Source organism: Crocodylus porosus, unplaced genomic scaffold (assembly GCF_001723895.1).
Source record: "Crocodylus porosus isolate Cpor-Errol unplaced genomic scaffold, CroPor_comp1, whole genome shotgun sequence".
Lineage (NCBI taxonomy): Eukaryota > Metazoa > Chordata > Crocodylia > Crocodylidae > Crocodylus > Crocodylus porosus.
The window spans coordinates 215394528-215417648 of record NW_017728886.1 but is presented as its reverse complement, the minus strand read 5'-3'; the positions used below and the strand labels follow the sequence as shown (position 1 = coordinate 215417648).

At 40.5% G+C, this 23121-nt stretch overlaps 1 protein-coding gene across 1 annotated transcript in view; it reads left to right on the top strand.

The window, feature by feature from the left end:
* Positions 1–17288, top strand: part of JPH1 (junctophilin 1) — a 120567-nt gene extending 103279 nt beyond the window's left edge. The window contains exons 4-6 of the mRNA XM_019549373.1: positions 2897–3558; positions 15222–15317; positions 15494–17288. Of these exons, the coding sequence (XP_019404918.1) occupies positions 2897–3558; positions 15222–15302 (743 nt within the window). The 3' untranslated portion in view covers positions 15303–15317; positions 15494–17288. The remainder of the gene's footprint in view (positions 1–2896; positions 3559–15221; positions 15318–15493) is intronic.
* The last annotated feature ends 5833 nt before the right edge of the window (positions 17289–23121 follow it).

The following is a 23121-nucleotide window of genomic DNA, read 5'->3' as shown; positions in this document are numbered from 1 at the left end:
CCCCTAGCCCCCGCTCCCTCACACATAGCATAAAAATATGTTGTCATGCCATCTGAGTTACACCATCAGACTCTTACCTTGGTAATATATTAATATAATGACCTGGTCCAATAGATGCACTTGTTGACAGTAAGATACACATACTATTTCTGTGTAGTATTCTATTACAGGCCAAGCTTCTGGAAACAAGCAATTACATGCTTGATTTCTTGTTTTTAAGAACATTTGTAGCCTTCACGAATGTGGAGAAAAGCATGGAAACATGGCCAGAATGTGGTATAAAGACTGAGGAACCAAAAGGCAAAGGAAACATACATTTTTTTCAGAATATCATAACTGTCGAAACAATTTTATGCTTCTGAATGTTTAGGGACAGTGTTGTAAACAAAATGTAATACATGTTTTAAAAATTCAGGACATTAATCATTTGAAATCATGCTGCAGACCCAGGTTAACACGTTGTTATTAAAATTTTCTAGGTGATGAAGGAGATTCCACTTTCTGTGGATTATAAAGTGTTTATTTTAATGAGGCTTTGCTATCCATAAACAGGCATGGCTCTTTAAAAATACTGTTAACTATTTGCCACAGTTTGTAAGCCAAAGCTCTCAAGGCTTTTCAGAAATGGATATTGTAACCATCTTAAAAAGGGAGTTGCTGCTTGGGACTGCAAGTCACTAAGTGTTATAGCTGCATGATTCTGTGAGAATACAGGTTAGCTAAACTGGTCTAACTTTAAACCTGAATGAAACAAGTCTACAACAGTTTTGCTACATGTCACTACAGGAGCATGCAGATGTAAAAGTTAAGTCATAACACCTTCTATCAGTATCATTTGATATTGATACAATTGTTATATGTGATTTTTTTTCCTTGTAAAGGAAGAGTACATACAATCTCCCTTCACAGTAAACAAGTCTGATGTCACATTTTTCTCTTACCTATTTCTATGCACTGTACATTCACAGATAAATACACGTCCCCTGGCACCCACCAAATTAAGGAATTTGATAGTATTTGGGCATAAAAATCCTTCATGGAACTCAGTATTATCAAATGCTTCTTTGTCTGGAGGGAAGGAAATCCCCTCGAGGATGTGGAATTTCAAAGATCTCTTACTATAGCAGTGAATTTATAGAATAGTAGCTTTACATGGGCTACTTCTCTATTTCCTTTTTTGGTGAGGTCATAATTTAAAAAATAAATTCCTTTGCTTGAATCTCACCAATTCTCTACTCCACTCCCTCTGTCCTTTGTTCCCAAAATCCCCAGACACCAACAGCAAACTACTTGTAAAAACAAATCCTGATTTGTCTAAGACCCAGTCTTCATCCCCAGCTACTGGTGGTTTCCATTACCAACTTTTACAGATACTTAAGAAACCTTGTGACTTCCCCACCCAAATACATTATACACCAAACAGTTCTTGTCCTGGGCAAGACCCATTCAATATTTCCCATGCCCTCATACCACTCCTTACCATCTACCCAGCAATGAAAAATGTATGCATTCCTGATGGATCTGTCTAAATGTTGCTTTCTTGTGTCAATTAAAGTCTCTTTAATTGAAGTATACAAAAAAGAATGATGAATGCAGTCAAGCCACAAAATTCCATCATGAAAGAAAACTCAACTAAGGCTACCTTGTAGAAAATGCAAAAGCAGAAAAAAATTATATTAGCAACTATATTCCCAAATCCTGAAAGCAACAGTTGCAACTTATTTATGGAAATTATTATAAAAGAGTATAAATAAAAAAGACACGTGGGTTGTTTTGGTTTTATTGTAAACACAATTGTTTATCAGTGTTAAAAGCTCCCGAACTTCATGGGGGCTGGATTTAGGTGTGGAATTAACTCCCGCAAGACATCTGAGCTTCCACTGCATTCCCTGGCATTCACAACTAAATCTATGCAGAATAAATTCAGGTCACTAACAGGCATATATGAGCAAATGGAGCAGTCTAACCTGTATGTGGGCAGCCAGACTGAAAGATATACCCAGCTTATTGGCTTCACACTGGCACCAGTCACCTGTGTATATGTGCCTAGAACCTTTAGGAGCACATTCCATGGCTCTCCATGATGCAGTTAGCTGAGCTTTTTTATAAAGCTCTTTCCAAATGAATTCTGTGAGAGCTTGCCTGTTTTCTGAGCTTGTGATAAGAGTTGCCTTAAAGGTACCAGTACTAGTGTGGATTTAGTCTTTTTCCTCAACAGCTTTGTGCTATCAGCTCAAATAAAAGTTTCACTTGGGTTTTAGTGTAGTGCTGCAGAGGGGCCATCTGACTAATGCTAGTTGAAAGCACTAGCATCACATTCAAGAGTTTGTGGGTATGGCTGAGTGAGGGGGTTAGAGCCAATGCCTATACAAGAATGTGTCTTAACTATACAGAAAAATACACCCATAGACAAAGGCAATGAAAACACATACATGTAACCGAGCCAAAAGTTGTATCCTCCTATAGACTGTGAAGACCAAGGGGAAGATTCTTATTTCAATTTTAGGAAAAAAACAGATATGATCTTGATAAGGGGAACTAATTGGTATACAAGATAAAAAACTCAAATATAGCCGATGTGTATATGAAACAAATTAAACTTCAGCCATTCAGTAACTTGGAAACAGATTTAGTGCATTTTATATCACCTTTTCCAAGACTGATACAATAAAGTGATCAACCCAGTAGTAAAAAAAGCCCAGTCACCAAGTATAAGGCAAAACAAAGAATTTCTGTTGGTAACTGCCTTATAATAAACTAGCCCCTAACTAAGCAAGTTGTTACTTTATCTCTGTATTTCAGCATGGTGTTCCAGATCCACAATCACCATGTGACAGCTTTGCTGTCAGGTCCTTCTCTTGTTTTGATCTTAAGATCTTGTTATACTGTTTTGCAGGCCCTGATTATATCAAACAAAAATTTCAAGAAGGGATGGAGGTTAAAGAGAAACCAGAAGAAAAGGTTCAGGAAAAACCACCTTCCCCCAAAGAGTCTCCTCATTTTTATCGAAAAGGCACTACACCACCTGGGACTCCCGAAGCAAGCCCAAGGCACAGCCCTCCTGTTCCTGTTAAGTCTTCTCCTACAAAACAGCTGAAAAGTCAAAACTCCAGCTCAGGGGCAAGACTCAATCAAGAAAAAAAGATTTTAGCTAGTGAGAATATAACACCCACAATCAACAAGCCTCTGTATTCAAAGGCACCTGTGAAGGAGGAGGTAGCTGTGAAATATCAGCCAAAGCTTTCAACCTACCACAATCCCAGCAGTACAGGGAATGGGGAGCTGCATGATCATTACCATGGCTACTATGTAAAATCAAATCCAACACTGCATCCACATGAGCGTAGGGGAGAAGATGAAGATGCCAATCCATCATCTTCAGCACTTGCACGGATACCACCACCACAGAAGTCAAGTCCTGCCAGATCTGTGACTAAGCCAGAAGCCAAAGAAAACAAACCTGATACAAAAGTAAAGAAACCTGAGTTTGCTGCACCAAAGAATCCAGCTAATAATGAGTCCCATTCATCAGTGGAAAAAGAAGTGGATGTGTGTTCGGTAAGTACTATAGACCACCCCTTGGTCTCACTGCATCTCTTGTACAAAGCTCATTGTAGGAGTTTCATCTGTGTAAGAAAGGCTGGATTATGCCCAAATAGGAGTTCCAGCTCTCACTGGTGTCTCTCTTGAAAATACACAAGTCAAGATGTTGATAGTGGCAGGTTTTTAGAATAAATCTCTGTGCATTGCTATAACAGCAAGAACATTGCACACAGAAGCATCTTTTTTGCATAAACTGCACTTAACATATATTTATTGCACTTTCTCAACTGCATATTTTGGCCATGATGTTTATACAGCTAGATTGCTGTCAGAACATAGTAGTTACTGAACAGATCTCTAAAAATGGTACAAAAATCCATTTTTTTGAATTTAACACACAATTTTCCATTAATGTTTAAAGTACCAGTGGGATTCACTGATAACTATCATCAAACTGTTTATAATGTCAATGCAACGTTGCAGTCAATTCACACGTAAACATTATCCACATAGGGACCATTATGTACAGGCCTTGTAAAAAGCAATTTCCAAAGCCATGAGGGCCGTTGCTGAACAAGTAATGATAGATTATTGGACAAATAGTTATAAAGCTACTATAACGTATCACTCAGAAGACCCGTGTGCATTTTTACAACTTTGGCAGAACAGGAATAACAGGCCAAAATTGTTCTCATTGTAAATTCTTAAATACCTAAAGGGAGTTACACCCCAGAAGAGTTTAGTCCCCAATATCCATATAAAAAGCAGTCTTTCTATCAGCCTATATATACTATATGCTAGATGCTATTAAATTCCCTGTTAAAAAGTGTCATTAAACAGCTACGAAGATGATATTTTGACCTGGTAGTTACATTATAATCCACCATTTAAAAATTAACAAGTGTACTATTTAACAGGCTTTTTAAAAATATTAAGTGTCATTACAGGCCTAATGCAAGGTAATTTAAGGAGTAAGGCACCGACTTGAAGGTACATCATAATGGCGACTCACCCTTACAGTGTGTCACTTAGAGTTAAGTCATGCACATTCCATAAGTGGAATTCCAAAAACAAGTTATGCATCTTGGGTCTCCATAACTTGAATGGAGATCCACAAGTGCCTTTTAACTGGAATATACAGTATTCATCATGCTACACAGGGTGATGCATAGGACAGCCGACAGGCAGTTTGAAACAGCAGCATGTGTCTAGAATTCTGCTTCTCATCTGCAGTTAGTAAATTCCCTGAAGCTGAGTTAGGTGTTTGTACTAGTGGGAGAGTCACAACCCAAAGCCACTGGCTAGGCTTTAATGATCTAAGGAAGGGGTAAGCAACATTTAACCTTTAGCCCAGAGCCAGTCTGCAGAGCCTTTGCATCCAGCCTACAGAGCCATGGATTTGGCAGTGAGGGGCTCTCCCTATTCCATACTAGTCAACTACCTGGGGCTCCAGGGAACGGGAGCTCTGCTTGTGTTGCACCACAGTTGGGCGGTATGAGCTCCAGTAAAGGAGGACTTTCACTGTGCTATACCTCAGCACAGTGTTGGAAAGAAGTAACAGTTGCAGCTGGGCCCTGATACCTGCCGGCCTCCAACCCAAACTGAGTGATTCTGGTATCCTTGCCAAAAAACAGCCAAATATTGCCAGTAACATCATGACCTTATTGAATCAAAAGAGGTAGAGGGTCTATCCATTGTTGTCCCAGTAGCCCTCTGGTTAATACGCTTGTTCAGAAAATGAGGGGCCTGGATTCTAGGCCTTCTTCAGCTTGCAGGGTTTGAACCCACATCTCACTTCCAAGAAATGTGTGTTAGCTATTAGGCTAACCTACAGGCTAGCCTAGGTATCAACAAGGTTATGCAACTTGGCTCGGGTCAACCAACATGGGCCAGTACTCCCAACACAGCCACTTCTGCCACCACTTCTCCTGGTTGCATGGTGCCAGTGGGTGACCCTCCACCCAGCTGCATGGACCCCTGATCGGACACAGAGCATGGGCCACCAGGGTGGGCCTTTGCTACATTGTTTGGCAGCAGGGAAAAGGATCATCAGTATCCCAGACAGGAAGTTCCACAGGCCATATATGACCAAGCCTTGGGCTGGGCGGTAACCTAACAAATCAGGCCTTCAGAGAGAAGTAGATATGCACAGTTTGTGAATCCCAAACAGACTTGGACAAGATTCAGCCAGCAGCATGCATGCACTTCTCATTCAAAACAGTGTACACTGAGTATGCACAACAGCTGTGTTTTCAGATGCCTGAGTCCATTCTCATCTAACAACTAGAATACATAGATCTCCATTGAAGTGCCTAGGATTTCACAAGTGTATTAACATTTCAGGTGGGATGTTACTGAACTGCACCTCAAAAATGGCACAAATTTAGACAAAAAGTGAAGAGTATTCTTTTAATCTAGGCAATAAATCATTTTTTCCTTGAAAATGAAAAATTTGGTTTTCCTTTTTTATTTTTAATAGAAATATTAAATGGACATATGTCTGGAAATTAAAAGTTTGAAAATGTATCTTCTAAATGTATCTTCTAAATGTATCTAGACCACTATGCCTAGACATTCAGTTCTGAAATGATAAAATTGTCAATAAGAATGCAAACAAGTTTTTTCTTTGTTGTGAGAGAAAGGTAGATGATGTGATGACATACTTTCCATTCTAGCAGTAACTGTTTCAGCAAATATTAAATGTGACCTCTTAAAGTTAGGCGTTTGTAAATTATCCAGTCCGAATAACTGGCATCCAAGTGTTTTGAAAGAGTTGGCCAAGGGGCTTACTTCATCATTAATGCTGATCTTTCAATAAGCCTTGGAACAGTAGGACAGTGTTTCTCAACCTGTGGGTCACAACCCAAAAGTGAGGGGCTAGAGCAGCAGGTCAGAAGTGAGGGGCACTGGGTTGGGACTGGCCTTTGATGTTTACAAATGGGTCCTGGTACAAAAAAGGTTGAGAACCACTGCACTTAGGGTAATTCCACAGGATTAGAAAAAAAGCTAACATGCCAATATTTTAAACAGGCTAAAGATGTTAATTATTGCCAATCAGGGGAATTTTAAGAAAACAGATGTTGTTGAATTGACTGCATTTTTATACAAGGTTACAAATTTGATTGACTTCTGTAGGGCACTTGACTTATCATCACAACTTTGGCTAAAGAAACCGTGTATTGAAATGCAGCTAACTGATGTCTTAATGATGATTCTCCATTTACATTTTAAGCAGTTTTGTTTCTAGTGGGGTCTGGCTATGATAAGCGCTTGTCCCAGAATCTACTACCCAAAAGAAGACAAAATAATTTCCTATATAGTTTGCAGAGATTAGGGAAGTGGCCAATAATAGGACAGATCACTGATATAGAGAGCATCTTGGATCAACTGGTAAGATAGATGCAAGCAAACGATGTGTGTTTTAACACAGCTACATGTCAAGACATGCTCCTAGGAACAAAGAATGCAGGCCATGCTTACAGGACAAGGACTCTACCCTGGGAGGCATAGACTCTGAAAGAGACCAGGGGTTAAAAGGTGGGGATGATAGATAATTAGCTGAACTTGAACTTTCAAGTGTGATGCTGCAGCTGTAAAGTTCCTTTACATATGTGGATGAATCATACACTACCATGAAGGAGCCAAATTTCAAGTGACCAATGAACAGAATTTCAGTCTAACATTAAAATTTTTGGCTTAGCCCAGTTACAAGTATTTCAAGCCAAATCTTATCTTTTCTACCACTCCTCCCAAACCAAACCAAGACTGGGAACAGTGCCCGCCACTGACTTTATTATTTGGTAGAGCCCCTCTGCATGCCAAATTCTACCTTCTCTAATGACCAGGGCAGGGCCCACTAGAAGTAGGGAGGATATTAAGAGAATATAATGTATTTATATATCTTTATGTGTTTATTTATTCCACTGATGTAGAATCTGTCCCTCTGCCTCTCTCAAAATGTATTAAACACATCAGTATTGATAACATATGTGGTATGTGTGAAAGGAAGGAATTTATGGCTTAAGGTCTTATTCTCATGATGAAGGCATTTTCTATAGATGTAAAAATATATATGTTCTGTAAGAATGTGTGTTTATCCTGATTTCTCCAGCATATGTACTATGTTACTAGACTGTGTAAATTCTCTTGCCTATTTGCATTTTTTTTAAATTGTAAAAGAAGTAAATCAACAAGGGATAAGCCCACCAGTCTACCAGAGTGAGGAAGAGGGTCAGTACATAATTGCCATTAATGCTGCTTGAAGATTTTTCTCATTAATTTTCACGACCAGTGTTTTAACCTCAAAGAAACCTTTGTCCTAATTCTAGTTCTACTCTGAGCCTTTGGCAAACAGAGATCATCAGTAAATTACTGTTACCCATCCATTGAGCTAGGAATTGAAAAATCATTGGAGCTAAATCAGATTAGGCTAAAATCATTGTCAAAGGGATGAAGAGATAATGCTTTATGCTTTGCCTGCAAGCACTGAATGATTCTTTTGCTTATTTGTTTCCATATTGGCTTAATTAGGGAACTGCTAGAAAAAACGGCATAGCTCTTTTATATGGAAAAGAGTACCCTTAGAGCAGCGATTCTTAATCAGGGTGCCACAGGATCCTTTCAAGCGTGCCACAGGGTGCCATGCAACATTAGCACTGTTATGTGTGCAAGCATGATTCACAAAGGTAAACCAGGAGATTTCAAATAAAAATTCATAACGTTGAAAACATTCTGACCTATTCTTTCTGAGTTTTTTGCAACAGAAGAAATGCTCTTATTTTTCTAGAGTCAAAAAACAAGTGAAAATTAAGAGATGGCATTTTCCAAGGGTCTGTCAAGGTTGAGAACCACTGCCATAGAATAAGTGGGGTTTAAAAACCACACTGAGCACTTAGCTACATTTATCCCATAGACCTAAGACTATTACAGTACTGTACACAGAATATCAAGTGATAGGGGTTTATCAGTCTTTCACTGTGAACTTCTAATAGTTATACAATGTAATACCCTAAGGGCATGTCTACCTGGTCATTTAAGTGAGACTAAATTTAATGTGCATTAAGCTAATGCACATTAAGCAATTTTTGGCAGGTATCTACACATGCAGGGACTTGGCACTATAGTTAGTGCACTTGGCACTAAAGTTAGCAACAAGTCCTTGCAGCCCTGCCATGTGCCCCTAGTGGCTGGGCAGACCCAGCACTAAAGTAAGTACCAGGTCATGTCTACACATGTGCTAATGTACTTTAACTACTCGTGACTAAATATGATACCTGCATTTGCAAGTATCAAATTTAGGCATGATTAGCCTAATTTTGCCATTTTTAATGCACATTAAGGGCACGTGCGTGTATATGCACACCCATCATGCACATTAAATTAGGCTAAGCGCATTAACATGTCTCATGTAGACATGCCCTCATTGTAGGAAGATACAGCAGAAGGTACAGCACTCTTGAAAGTCCTGTAAGTGGACACAGAAATTGCAGCTGAAATTCCATTTCCTAATTCTGTTTAACTACCCAAGAGTTTACTATTGCCTAAAAAATAAAAGGACAGTTTTATGTAGAACAAAATCTTTTCTGCTGTGGCACCTGTATTGTACCTGTTCTGGTCAGTCCTGGACAGCACAGACTAATTTTGCCTTTTACTTTTTTGAGCTCTTGCAGGGCATTAAGGTTCTTATTAATGATATTTCACCTTAATGTATTTAATGCTCCGAGCATAGGTGTCTAACGAGCGAAGACTGGGTTTGTTATAGCATATCCACATATAAAATACAACTATCTAGAATTACTGTCTGATCATTTTGAGATGCCTCAGGAAGTTCCATGTTGGGTTCAGAGTACAAATTATCAAATGAGGAAGTGAAATATATACACCAGGATGAACAGGACAAGATATCATTTGTCTCAACACAGTATAAACTCACTAGTTTCAGTATTACACTCACCATGGCTCCCTTTTTCCTCGTGTTTTATTTAAGATGTGCAACAATAATTTTTACTGCCACTTTTTCCTGAGATTACTTCCTTTAGGTAAGACCTCTTCTTGTACATCCTAGACCCTCTCTTGCTATAGATTCTGCCTTTAATCTTCATTAGTTTGAACTTGTGAGGGAGATCATCAGAAAGACAGATGCTTCCGTAAAATAGTGATCTGTTGCTAAGCTGAGCCCTAGCACCCATTATCTTTCTTTTGCTAGTTCAGCTTCAGCCCCAAGGTACTATTCAACCAAATGCTACCTGATTTGTACATGTCATACCATTCAGACTACAGTTCAGGGTGTTTTATAGATAATGAAAAAAACCCAACTTCAACTTGCTGAACTCAAAAGGAAAAACTCCCATTGACTGTAGATGATCTCTGTTTGCCAAAGGCTCAGAGTAGAACTAGAATTAGGACAAAGGTTTCTTTGAGGTTAAAACACTGGTCAGAGTTCCACCCAGTATTGGTTATTGTTTGTGGCTGTGATTTTCAAAAGACACTTTCAAGGTATCCAACCACCTCCTATGGATTTTCAGTAGAATTAAGGGGCCTAACTCTTGCTCACTTTGCGGATCTTGGCCCAGTATTACTGTGGTATGTAGAGGCCCCAAACTGATTCAGGACTCTGGTGTACTTTGGTGTGCAGTATGGACATACCACATCAGTGAGATAAATCTATTCTGAAACCTGCAGGAGCAATTTTCTGAGAGCAGTTTTCCCTAGGGAGCATCCTGAACCCTTACTCATTATTAGTTTATAATCTGATCAGATAGAGTAGGATTAATATGAGTGATGGGACCTGGTTTCAGCAAGGCCTAGATATGAAGAGAGAGGAGTAGTTAGCTATGTTAGTCTCAAGTCAGGGCAGATATGCACCTTATAAACTACATAAATTAGAGATCTATAGCATAAACTTACATAAGCAGTGGACTTACTTCATCAGATGATGTGAAGCAACCGCTTCACTTGAGTTACTAGTTCCTCAGTGTCACCACGCTCTCCTCCGTGTGGTACTTTCGCTTCTCGGGGCACTGCTTCTCTGTGCAGCTATGAATTGAACCACTCTGTAATTCTTTCCTAGTGACTGAAAGAGAAGGTAAATGACATTCTGGGCACATGGGAAAAATATGTGAAGATCCTGGAGGATTGATAGACAAGAGGGGGCAGAGGCAACACCTAACCATGAAAAATCTCGAGTTAACTGCAGTGAAGTCACTGGTATAAACTCAGCAGCAGATGGTACCAGTGAATGGGATTGGGATAGAGAAGGAACTATGCTCAAGTGGGAAAACTACAGATAATTTAGTGGCATGGGAAGATTTTTAGAAATTGCTTGCAATTTTGGTGCCACAATTGGGCTTCCAGAAACTAGTACTAAAAATCATTAGTCACTTTTGAAAATCTTACCTCTAAACCTTTTGTTACTGATTTAGTTTCAGTCTAACACAGGTTGTGTTTACTCCTATTTTCATTTACCTTTTAGCAGCAATTTGTGCAGGAAGCAAAATGCTTTTTTACAATCTACTGTTAGCTGTGATCTCATTTCTTAAACACTAACAGCAAAGGTCTGTGCCCTTTGTGCCCCAAAAGGCACTTACCCAGCTGCATAGAACAGTGACACTTATCCCTGCAGTAAGCATATACACGTATACTGCGCACACTCAGGTGGCTATGTACTAGCTAGGCAGCTACATAGCTACATGCAGGCATATGCTGGCTGAATTCCCAGAAGGGTGGAGGAGGAGGAGGGCCCTCCCTTATGTTAGCTCCAGTTAGGTGAGTGGGTAGGCCATGCATCCAAGAAACAGGTGACTTGAGTTCTATATGGGGCGTGCAGCCCCTGTCCAGCCAGTGCACAGTCTACTCTATATGCTAAGTATATGCATGTATGCTTACACATTCATGCAATAAGAGTAATAAAGTGCAATGGAATGGTAAACTGCATATAAGTGCCCAAAAGGACATTTATGCAGGTGAAAAATGGCCATTTAGACCATTTAGTACCAAGGGTAAGAGACTGCTATGCTAACTATATGATATGGGCCATCACACTCAGTATTTCACACTTGCCAAGTTACTAGGTGAGCAGAGAGACAACTAAATCCCTATTCAAGTCTAAATAGCATGCCTCTTTCCATCTCTATGGTCCTTTCTATTTATTTGACGGCCTCTCTGCCTGCTAGAACTCAGTAGCACCACTAAAACAGGGTCTTCTGTTAATTGTTACTTCATATCTCCAAGAATAAAGGCCTCTCTGCAGCTCTCTTAATAAGTGGATTGTACTGTATTGCGTACTCTGCATCAAGTCCTTGAAAACACTTATTACCAGCTCTACTGCATATTATTCAAAGTACTGTTCCCATTGTCTTGAAAGAATTACTAACAATAGTAAGCACTAGTCTGGGTAAAAAGTGTTAGGAGGATTAGACTTTTATATCATTAAGACTACCATCTGATATAGTCTTGGCACAAATGCCATTTATTTAATATAGGCCTTCCAATTACCCTACTCCAAGAAATAAAAATTTACAGTGGGAGTTTTTTAAACTATCAAGTAGTTGTTAATAATATTTATTATCGTCCTTGAATGCAGTGAAATTTTTACAATAGGTACCTTTTGCTATAAGTACAAAAACTTCTATGTAAACTTCAAATGTATCTACTACTCCCTCGTTAAATCCAGTGATCTTGCCATAGCCCAAAGTTTGAGTGGATCATTTGCATTTTCCTTTTGTACTTAGGAACGAACAGTATAGGTGAGATGGCTGGAAGGTTTTTTGTTTCCTTGTTTCTCTAGCAACGCACATTCACTTTTTGGCTAGGGACAGACATTCAAAAAGCCTGAGTCTGTATTAATTCAGTCTTTGCAGGTTAGTCTCACCTGGCTAGGCTAAATCACTTCGTAACTGCACAGACATCCCAGACATGCAGGCACATGCCTGCAGTGGATCAGGCTAAACATCAGGGGACACTAGAGCAACCCTCCCTTCCTTCCACAGCACTGAGCTGAGAGGAGGCATGGCCAGGCCCTGGCAGGATGCTCCAATTAGCCCAGCAGGGAACTGATAACAGTGTTTATCACTCCTAACTCAGTGTTTATCGCCCCATTAAGAAAACAACACCTCTCCACCAGGCAGAGGGAAGGGGGTAATTCCTGCTTAGCAGGGAGTGGGGGGAAGCAGCCTGCAGTCCCTGCCGGAGCTGCAGCCAGGGAGCAGAGGGGAGGGGCCAGCCCTGCTGTGGAATAGAGCCCCACCCCCCCCAGAGAGCATGCCAGGATTTTGGGGGAGTCAGATTTAACTTAAACCAGCAAGGGGTCAGACATTGCATAAACCAGTTTGACCCAGATCAGTTAAGTTTGATATACTACATTCAACCAGGTTCATCTTAAACTAGTTACAGCCATTTTCAAACTTGTTTATGTGCACTGAGCATCTGTTCTGTTACAGGTTTGAACCAGTTTCTGATCACTTAAACTGGTTTATGTGTAATGACTGTCTCTAGCCTTTACATTTAAGAGGTACAGGTCTCCGAGGAAGTTGGTCATAAGCAGGGATCCAGGTTTTCCGTTTCCCATGGGAAAACAGAGAAAACCACAGATTTAATTGGAGAAATGTGGATTTTTCCTTTTAGCATGTAACCCATGGATTCCCATCTTTTGCAAAGAGCTGTGCAGGCTGGCTGAGTTTCAGCCTGCAAGAGCTGTTTGCAAAAGGGGTGGGAAACCCCTAACCCTGCCTGGAGGGGAAGGGAGATGGGGAAAGGGCAGAACCGAATGCTCTCACTTACCAGAGGCTGCCTCAGGATCACTCTCCATTCCCAGAGGTAAGTGGGGCCACAGGGTTGCAGGACAGGGATTGGGGGGAAGCTGGCTAGGAGCTGAGGGAGCGAGGATGTGTTGGGGGAAGACAGAGTGCCTGCCAGGCAATGGGCACTCCTGGTGGGGCTTTCGCCAACACCTTCCCCTCCTTCAGCCTGGGCAGGTGGGGAAAGTGGAGGGAACAGTGCATGGGGGCAAGGGGTGCTGCCAGTCCCCCACCTTAGTTTACTCTGTGCCCACTCCCAGGAGGAGGGAAGGGGGGGGCAAGGGCAGTGATGTGCAGATGTGCCGCCCAGCCAGGGGGAGCGGTGGGGATGCACGCAGAGGCTGCACTGCCACCACCACACCTCACAGCCATTTGCCTGCTGCTGGCAGCAAGAAAGCACAGGATGCACGGTGCAATACTGCGGTGGCAGCTGCCATGTGCAAGCCCGCCCCTTTCCACTGGCCAGGCAGGCATGTGAGGCACACAGTGGGGCACCACTGCCTTCACCCCTGCTCTAGGCAAGCAGTGCAGGAGACGCGAGAGGGGGTGTGTGAGGCCAACAGTGCCCCTCTGCATGCTGCTCACCCCCACCGAGCTGGGGTGGGGTGGGGTGTGTGTATGTGGGGGGTCTGGGGGGCTGTTTTGAGCAACACACAGGTAGTGTCACACTGGTCTGTGTAAGCTCGTGTGTGTAACCAGCACGAGCAGGACTGCCGAGGCTGTTGTGGGGAGAGAGGTGCCTTTAATTTTTATCATGGATTTGGGTTTTTTTAATCAGAGAATTTGCAATTTTATTTATCAGAGAAAATGGGGGGGGGGGACACGATTATCAGGGAAAACCAGGATCCCTGCTCACAAGCAACCAAATGTTTTAGAAGGAGAAACCAGAAATAAAAGGATCACCTTCCGCTAAGTATAAATTCCAAATTATTCATAAATGAATATTACTATAAGAGAGACCATTAGGACATTGCTTAGAAGATGCTGTGCATAGCTGGACTGGAACTTTTGTTATCCGTTTCATATAAAGGTTTGGACACTAGAGAAAAAGTAAGAACCAGCTTTCTAATACTTTTGAAATTTAGCTAGTGCTTTTTGTTTCAACATCCATCTTTCTCCACAAAACTAACTGCTTCCATTTATAAAATGAGAGAATTGTACCATTTAACTTCAGTAAGAGCAAAAGCAGGTTTGTAATTCTGCAGATGTTTAAATTACAATTTAAGGCTTTACTGAGAGATTTCTGGGGGATATTATTTTACTAGCAGCTATTTGATATCTTTTTGTTGGTCATATTTCTTGTGGAAAAAAAGAAAAAAGGAGGAATTCCAAGAAAAACACCATTCCAGTATCTGGTTTTACATTATTCACAATTATATTTCCCACATTAGAGAGAGACTGGACTCTGTGAAGAAACATAAACAAGGGAAGAAATGCTATGCTCTAATTCTTAACCTCAAGATTGCTGGGTTTGAATTTTGTGATAAAAACCTAGCATAGTTTTTATCTGCAATATTTTGCTTTCATTTGTACAATCACATTTCCCAGAAAAACAACTTAATCCTGACTTGATTAAACCAGTGTGACACCACATTTAATCTCACCTGCTTTTACTGCATCCCTTGCATTTTGCACACAGATGGTATTTAGCACAACTGAATGCCAGAAATAATGAGTTTAAGTGTTTTGTTTATCAAGAGCAGAATTTGTACCTTTGAATGTAATTAATCTTCCAAAGGAAGGTCAAATGGTCAAGACAGGATCAATACATGTTTGCTATTGTCAGTTCTTGTAGAGCCTGCACTTTGTTTAGGGCTACATCAAGTTCGTTTGACATGTTTATTAAAAAAAATGTAATCAGAATCCATTTTATTTTATTTTCAGGGTCCTAACTCAGTCATGATTGCCCTGGTAATGCTGTTGAATATTGGTTTAGCCATTCTTTTTGTCCATTTTCTAACTTGATTGGAATTAGGAAAGGTAAGAAAAGTTTTGTTTTCATTTAAGATCACTGTAATCCACCTCAATTTAAAAACAGCCCATTGAAATTATAAACATTTATTTGCAAACTTTTAATATTCCCCACTTTAATTTTAGCTATGCCTGAATGTGATTCAACATAGTTATTTAACGATGTAACTGTTTTGACCCTTCAGTGAAGTCATGACAACTAGTGGTGTTAGCCCACAATTCTCTGCAGTTGTGTCATCAGCCTTTTAAATGGCACCAGTCATACTCAGACACAGGGAAGGAGGCTTGCAATTAGGATGAGACGCAAGAGAGATGAAACTTGGAAAATTCAGCCAGGGGCCCGATCAGTCTCGCTGCTGATGATCTGTGGCTCTGGGGTCCTCTGAAAGTTGAAGCAAGCAGCCATGTTGGAAAACAAGCACAACAAATCCGCTGAAGCAGCCCAGCCGGCGAAGCACGTTGGCTACTCCATCTGTTCCAGCAGTGTGACTAAACTGGAAATGTACGGAGCTGCACTTTTTGTTGATGGAAGCTAACAGCTGCCTTACTATTTTACCGTCTGATGTTTTTAGTGGGGAGATGGGAAAACGACTGCCAGAGGAATGTGGCCAGAGGATTCTGTTGCTGTGGAAGTGATTCCAGCGTTCACTCCTATCTCATTAGAAGAAATAGTTAGCAGCATCACTCACCAGTCTTATTCCATTACCTGCTGCTTTTAACATCTCCTGCAATGTTCTGGGAGATTGAATTTCATTTGCTTGTGCATGATTCTGTTCATTTGTTGTTTATCAAACCTGATGTATAGCCATGACATAGTACATAGTCCAGCCTGGAAACATTTACTAGTTGCACCTAGCAGCAGAAGCAGAAGAGAGAGTTATAGTAAACATATATTTTTTTATTTGAAGGTATAATTCTTGAAACTCATTTTCCTAAGCCTATAAAGTCTTTTTACTTTAAGTTTTCATAGGTAATATATGATAATGATAAAATTTTAAGCTGCTGTTTATATCTTCCTAAACATGCTCAAATGCTTGCGTCAATACCAAGCAAAATTATTTAAGAGACAAAAGGGAGAATCTTCAGGCAGTTATCAGTACATTAAAAAAGGAAGATGGAATATCAAAGATACAAGTTTTGCATGGTGTTTTTTCTGACTCCGGTGTTGTGGTAGTTGGTGATTTGAATAATTATGTTTCAACACTGATACTTTGCCAGCAGATAGTCTCATCTGAGTGCCCATTAATGCCAATGAAAGTTAAGCTAGTTAATATGCGTAAATTATCAGAATTTTAAAATACTAGCTGTGTGTTGAATACATTCAGGTAGAGCAGTTAGATCTATTAAAATGATTGTTATCAATCTGATGCCTTCAGTGTCTTTAAAGTCCATCCATAATTTTACCTCAGAAAAAAATAAATTAAAGCCTCAGTAATTCATTTGGATTGTTTGTCTTAAGTAGTTTTAGAGTCCTTTGTTACAATGATATGATCATGTTTCTTTTATGTGCCATTACACTGTAATTATTGTACCCTATATGACTCAAAAGCATGCTTATTTACTTAAAGACTCTGTATGTGGTGTGGTAGTTTGAAAGTAAATATTTTAATTTAAAACGTAAAAAGCAAAGGGCTTGGATGGAATATGGTTTATTTTATCTCTGTTAGAAAAAGATTTCATATTTTATAGTTTTTGAATCTGTTTGTAAACTTTATAATTGTTTGCATGGTTTAATTGAGAAGTTACTTAATGACTACATTAGCTATCTTTTGATGCAGCACAGAGTAACGTAGGTGTGGACTGAATATTGTGTAGCCTTGAAACAGCTTAAAGCAGGGCAGTAACACAGTGGTGTTTTTTGCAGAAGTATGTTGAGAATCCTGTGTTTTGACCAGTGTGGAATAAAGAAGAAAGCAGAAAGAGAGCAAATGAAAATAATTTGTATATTTTTTTTTAAAGGGTAAAAGAAAATTGTGCTTTACTTTAAATTTAGGAAAGTGATTTTTAAAATTAGAACAAATTTTTAAAAGTACCTGCGTAAGCTTTGATTAATGGATAAGTGTTCCTTCCATCCCGGCCCACCACACATCTCCTCCCAAAGGAGCTAATTTTCTAACTGACATATTTAATTCTTATTAAATATTTATTTAAAATACTTTATGCTTGAGAGAATGGGTAACACAACTCATGAAAGTGTTTATAAATTTAAGTAAGCACATAGTACCATTTATAAATATGTACGATTTATAAGCTTTTTTTAAAAAACAAAGCTCAAAACAAATTGTTGGTATTTTTCTAAAATGTGCACAGCTGTATTTTACATGAAAGGCTATTTATAATTGATTGTTATAATGTACACTACATTTTGGACAACACATGAAGCCTGCCAATGTACTTAATTATGTCACTTTGTCTCTAAAGTTTCTTGCTGTGAAAGAATTAACTCTTTATCTACGGAGTTCCTCTATTTATAATTCTTGAACCCAAAATGTATAATGTACAGTTTTCACAACTGTATTTGCTCTAATAAAAAGATAGTTATTAACAGAGTTGCAGATAAGTTTTGTTATGTTTACTCAAACAGTGTAATACAGTGTTTGTCCTGAAAAATACCTCTTTCAAATTTAATCCTGGCTCCTTTGAGGTCAATGGCATTGTCTGCAAATGAGTCAGGATTTACCAAGCAATATATAATTTATAAGCAGAAGAAGTTTAAAATATGTTGAAAGCTGTATTATGCAACTGTTCTCTTTTGCCTACCTTCCTGGATAGGATTTTTATGTCATTTCAGATCCATGAATAATGCTCATTAAGTGAATTGTTAATAAACCTTAAAAATCAGGGAGTGAATAGTCTCCCCGTATCTCTTGGTAGAAAGAAATCTGCAAAGATTTTTAAATCTCCCTCATTCTCAGGATCTGCATGGGTCCAAAACCAACAGGTAGATCCCATGTCCTTTAAACCAAAGTTCTATGCCAAGAACACGTGTGGGTCCAGAACTCTAGCAAAGCTGGCTGGGATACAAAGCAAGTACATCTGTACAGAGTTTTATTTTCTTTCCCTCTCCCATTCTGGCTACTTGCTAACCAGTACTGAAGCATTCCCTTATAAGCAGCCAGGAACTGCTTGCCCCGCAGACTGCAAGTACCACACACCACAGGCAAGCCACAGACCTACAGGCTGCAGGCCACGGAAACACCTTTCCCCTCCACTGTGCATCTCCACTGCACTATGCATCCATGTGGGCAATGCCCCAACTGCTGTACAGGGTGCCCACCCTCACTGCACATCTCCCCACCACCACCTCTGTGCAGTAGTGATCCCATGCTGCACAACACAGCCACATGGCTCCAGAGTCCTTCTGCTACATCCCTGGCACAGAAACAAGGGCTGGAAGCAGCAGTTCGAGGAAGGAGGGGAGACATGGCAACTCCAGCTGCTGTTGCAGCCAGAGCAATGTGGAGCGGGGGTGGGGGGGAAGCACATCAGCTGCCGTTCAACACTTTGTAGGCCACATGTGGCCCATGGCCCACCAGTTATTTAGCCCTGAACTAGAAAAAAAGATACACCAGTTTTCAGGAGCTTCTTTATAATGGCAATACATTTTAGGAGCTTATTAAGAGCAAATGCATAGCTATCTTCTTAATCTGTCCTCATAAAATTAGCTGCAAGAATGTTGTTTCTACATAAAGAAAACCACCTCTAAAGGCTGTTTTGACTCTACCTTGAGCAAATGAGTTCTTGAGAATAAGGAAGGGAGAAAATTTCTATGGTACTTTGATGATTTCATTAAGAGGTTATCAAACCACCTCTTCCTGATCATACCATATTCTTCATATCTTTAAAAGTGGGATTTGTGGGACATGAAATATTTCTGCAGTATTATGAATGTGACAGTGAACTAATTCATATGAAAATCTTCCCAGTAATGAGCAAAGGATTTCCATAGAAATAAAGAAGACCATGTTTTCATAATCAGATTTAAAATACAGTATCTTTCTTTGCCTGTGGGCATCCCTCATTCAGGCATGATGAGACTGGAGATGAATGGGAACTTTACCTGTGGCCTGTTGTTCCACAGGCACATCTTTTCCAGCAATGTAAATTTTCTTACTTATTTTATTACACCATATTGATTTGTCTAATTAGATAAGATATTTTCTCTTATGTTGGAAAATTCCAAATGAACAAATGTGAGGCACCAAAAAGCTGAGAAAATGGACTACGTCTTCCTAGCACATACAACAATCCTTTATTTAACCTCTGTTCCACCTTTGTATTTGATGGGAAGTTAGGGTGGGAAGTGTTTTAGTTTGTGTATTGGTATGACAGAGGGAAAGAAAGGATTCAGTGTTAAAAAATTCTGGTCCCATGATATATTCAACCAAAACCTTCCTCTTACATTTACAGTATAAACCACTATCAGTCATACTGAATGCAGACTTCATGAAAAGAAAAAAAGTGACCCTTCTGTGAAGCTTTCCTAACAAATCTAGAAAATAATCATTTGCACAAACATTTTTTACACAGAGGGTGTGTCTACATGCGATGCTTTACTATGCAGTAGACTAATCTACAGGGCAGTAAAGCATCACCATGTAACTGTGCTCATAAATGCTACTACTCAGTACATTAGTCTATTAGTATCTGTAAATACTAGCTAGCTACCTGTAAATACTAGCTGCTTCATTGGTGGGACAGCAGGGATTCCCCACCCAGCCAGGGGCTCTGGGGCTCGCTGCTAGCTGCCCCACCAGCTGACCAGGGCAGGAGGTTGGGAAAGAGTCCCCTCCCCTGCAGCTCTTTCCCAGCCCCCTGCCCCAGTTGGCCAATCAGGGCAAAGGAGTGGGAAAGATCTGTGGGGAGGACACTCTTTCCCAGTCCCCTGCCCCTATCCGCAGACCAGGTGCAGGACTGGAAGGCAGGTGCCCTGGAGGTGGGACAGCTTCCCCTAACTCCCTGGGAGACAAGAGCCTGACTCTGATGCCTCCCTGCCAACCCAAGGCACCAGCCTGGAGCTCTTCCTGGCTGCTGTAGACACAGCAGGGTGAAGTAGCCCTGCCCTGAACTGATCCCCATGGGAGCAAGTGTAGACGCCCTGCTGGAGAAAGCTTACTGTGCAGTATTTTATTTCACAGTAAGCTTTCTGGGCATTAATTGTGTACGTAGACGTGTCCAGAGAGAGAAGCTAAGGACCCTATTAAGATATAGCTAAGCTATATAATTAAAAAAAAAAAAAAATCTACTCTCCTCTTCCTGCATGGTTACCTGAAAACTGAAGAGTTAAAAGTGAAATAAAGAAGATAACTAAGCCTTCAAAATTCACTATTTCCAAATTCCCTGGTTTAATATTCACAGAAATAGTGAAAAACACAATTAATATTAAGCAGAATAAATAGCTGTATGGGGTAACAGATGCTGAAGATGGCTCTACTAGAGCACGTCTCAAATATTGCAATCCCTGCAACTATCGCAATTCCTTCCTTCCCCTCTCTTCCTCAGGAAAATAACTAACAAAAGCAGCATCTGCCAAAAAAGAGGCATGCTACTAATTTATAGGCTACTGTATTAAAAATGAACTGAAACGGGTATCATCTGTTCCATAACAGAAGGCTTTAAGAAAGAAACAGATCATAGCACTATTGGCATTTAGTTTAGGATGGAGATAGCAGTACAAAACCTTGAGACAAACAGATGTAAAACTTCTAACTGATCGCTTTCTGGATAAGAATTGATAGGAACAGGGAAGTCCCTAATGGAGGTCATGGCATCTTTGACATCTTCCTTTTTTTGGACTACATTATCTTATAGGAGTTGGGCTTGTGGATCAGTGGTTTTGTTTTGGGTGCTTTTGTTTTTATTTATCTATTTACATTTTTAAGTAAATGTGTTTAGTGTAATTTGAGGGCAAGTCATTTGAAGCTTTTTGGGGTACAATATTGAGAGTATCATTCTGAAAAAGGAAAGGCTTTTCCAAAGAGGAAAGTTATTCAGTATTTCCTAAAAAAGAAAGACTTTAGATTTGCCTAATCTCCTATGGAAGTCTCTTTGATGCATAATAATTGTTAATCCCTCTAGCGTCTCCAACTGAGCTGGGAGCCCAATAGTCCTATACATTCATATGTTCTTGCTCTAATGAATCAGTTTTTTTCCTATTAGACGCACTGCTTAGCTATGTTGGCCAAAGCTGCTGCTGATACAAACAACTTCAGTTGCAAAAACTCTTGGAGTACTTGTACTTGCTTCATTTGAAATACATGCATTAGGCCACCGTTTCCAATTTGACCCATTTTCTTCATTCCTAAGGTTGTTACCATGTGACTGAAACCCCTATGATCAGAGCTTTCAGATTGGAGCTGATTTTATTGCCAGTCAATCCTGACACCTCTGATGAAAAATCTGATATCATCTGGGTAGTGACTCGCTATAAATGTCTTTCATAAGATCATGAAAAAGAATGAATAGATTGCCGCAGCTGACTCCATTTAAGAAATGGGAGTTTGGAGTCCTCTGGGGGTTCTTGATTTACTGTGTGGACTGTGTGGTATGATTATTTTAGGACTTGATATATGAACTCAGGAGCTCTTGGGGGAAAAATACCTTGTGTTGCAAATTCATTCTAGCTCACTCAGCTGGGCTTCCATGTGCCTCCTCCATCCCTTACACCTTAGCACAAGCAGTTGGACTGATTTACCAGACTGTGCCAGGAAAATCAGAGTTCCCCAAAGTGTCCAGGTTATATACACTTACAGCTTGTGACTTTACTGTTTTCATTCTGCTTCTCAAAGACTGGCCTCAGGTTTTGTTGCAATTTAATCAAAAGCTGGAGGACACGAATTATTTATGCAGAGGATAACTGAGAATGACTCCAGATTGTTTTACAAAATCAATTCCCTAGTACTTCCAAGATCCTAGTTACTCCAACAGTCCTCTGACAAGGGAAATTCTGGAGAAAAGATGTCACCCCTCACATGAGCATATGGCATCAGTTCACCGAAAGACGATATAGACCCCATGGCAGGGAGTCGGACTTGATCTGCTCATGTCCCTTCCAACCCTACCAACTATGAAACTCTGAAGAATGGGTATTTGGAACTGCATGAATATACCAAATTTACTCAAAGACAAGAAAAAGCTCCTTGTCTTATATTTTGCTTATATCTGCATATGAAGTGGAGGGGGGAAAATAGGCAACTGCTGTGGCTCTGACTTGGACCTTGAGCCCAGGTTGGGGACAGTCATACCCCCAGCAGTCTATTGCCCTTTACTTTCCCTCTGCAGCTTCTGTCCCTACTGTCAGGCTCCCTGGAGACCCCACCCACACACCCACTTTATTCATCACCCCTGGCAGTGGATGTCGGGTGGACAAGCCAGAGTACCCGGGCAACAGGGCACTGGATCCAGCAGCAGTGACAACACTGGAAACAGCGGTTGGAAGGTGCTGCCCTGCAGAGGCTGCCAGGAAGCAGAGTCTAGTTGCCATGTTGCCCCCACCCCACCACATGTCCTGGGGTCAGCAGAGGTGACCACACGCACCATGGGCCAGGCTTCCACCAATGCCTAGGTCGGGCAGGGCTGAGTGATCCTCCATAGGCCAAACACCTTGATGGGACAGATCTGGCCCATTGGCTGTACTTTCCCCATGCCTGACCTAATTTGGGGGGGGGGGGGTCGTCTTATATTCAAGGTCATCTTATATTTGAGTAAATCCAGTAAGTCACTTTCACTCCCACTTCTATCATCAGCTCCTTCATGCCACCCCTTACAAGCTAACAATTTAGAGAGACACCTATAAAAACAAGTTGCGCCTGCC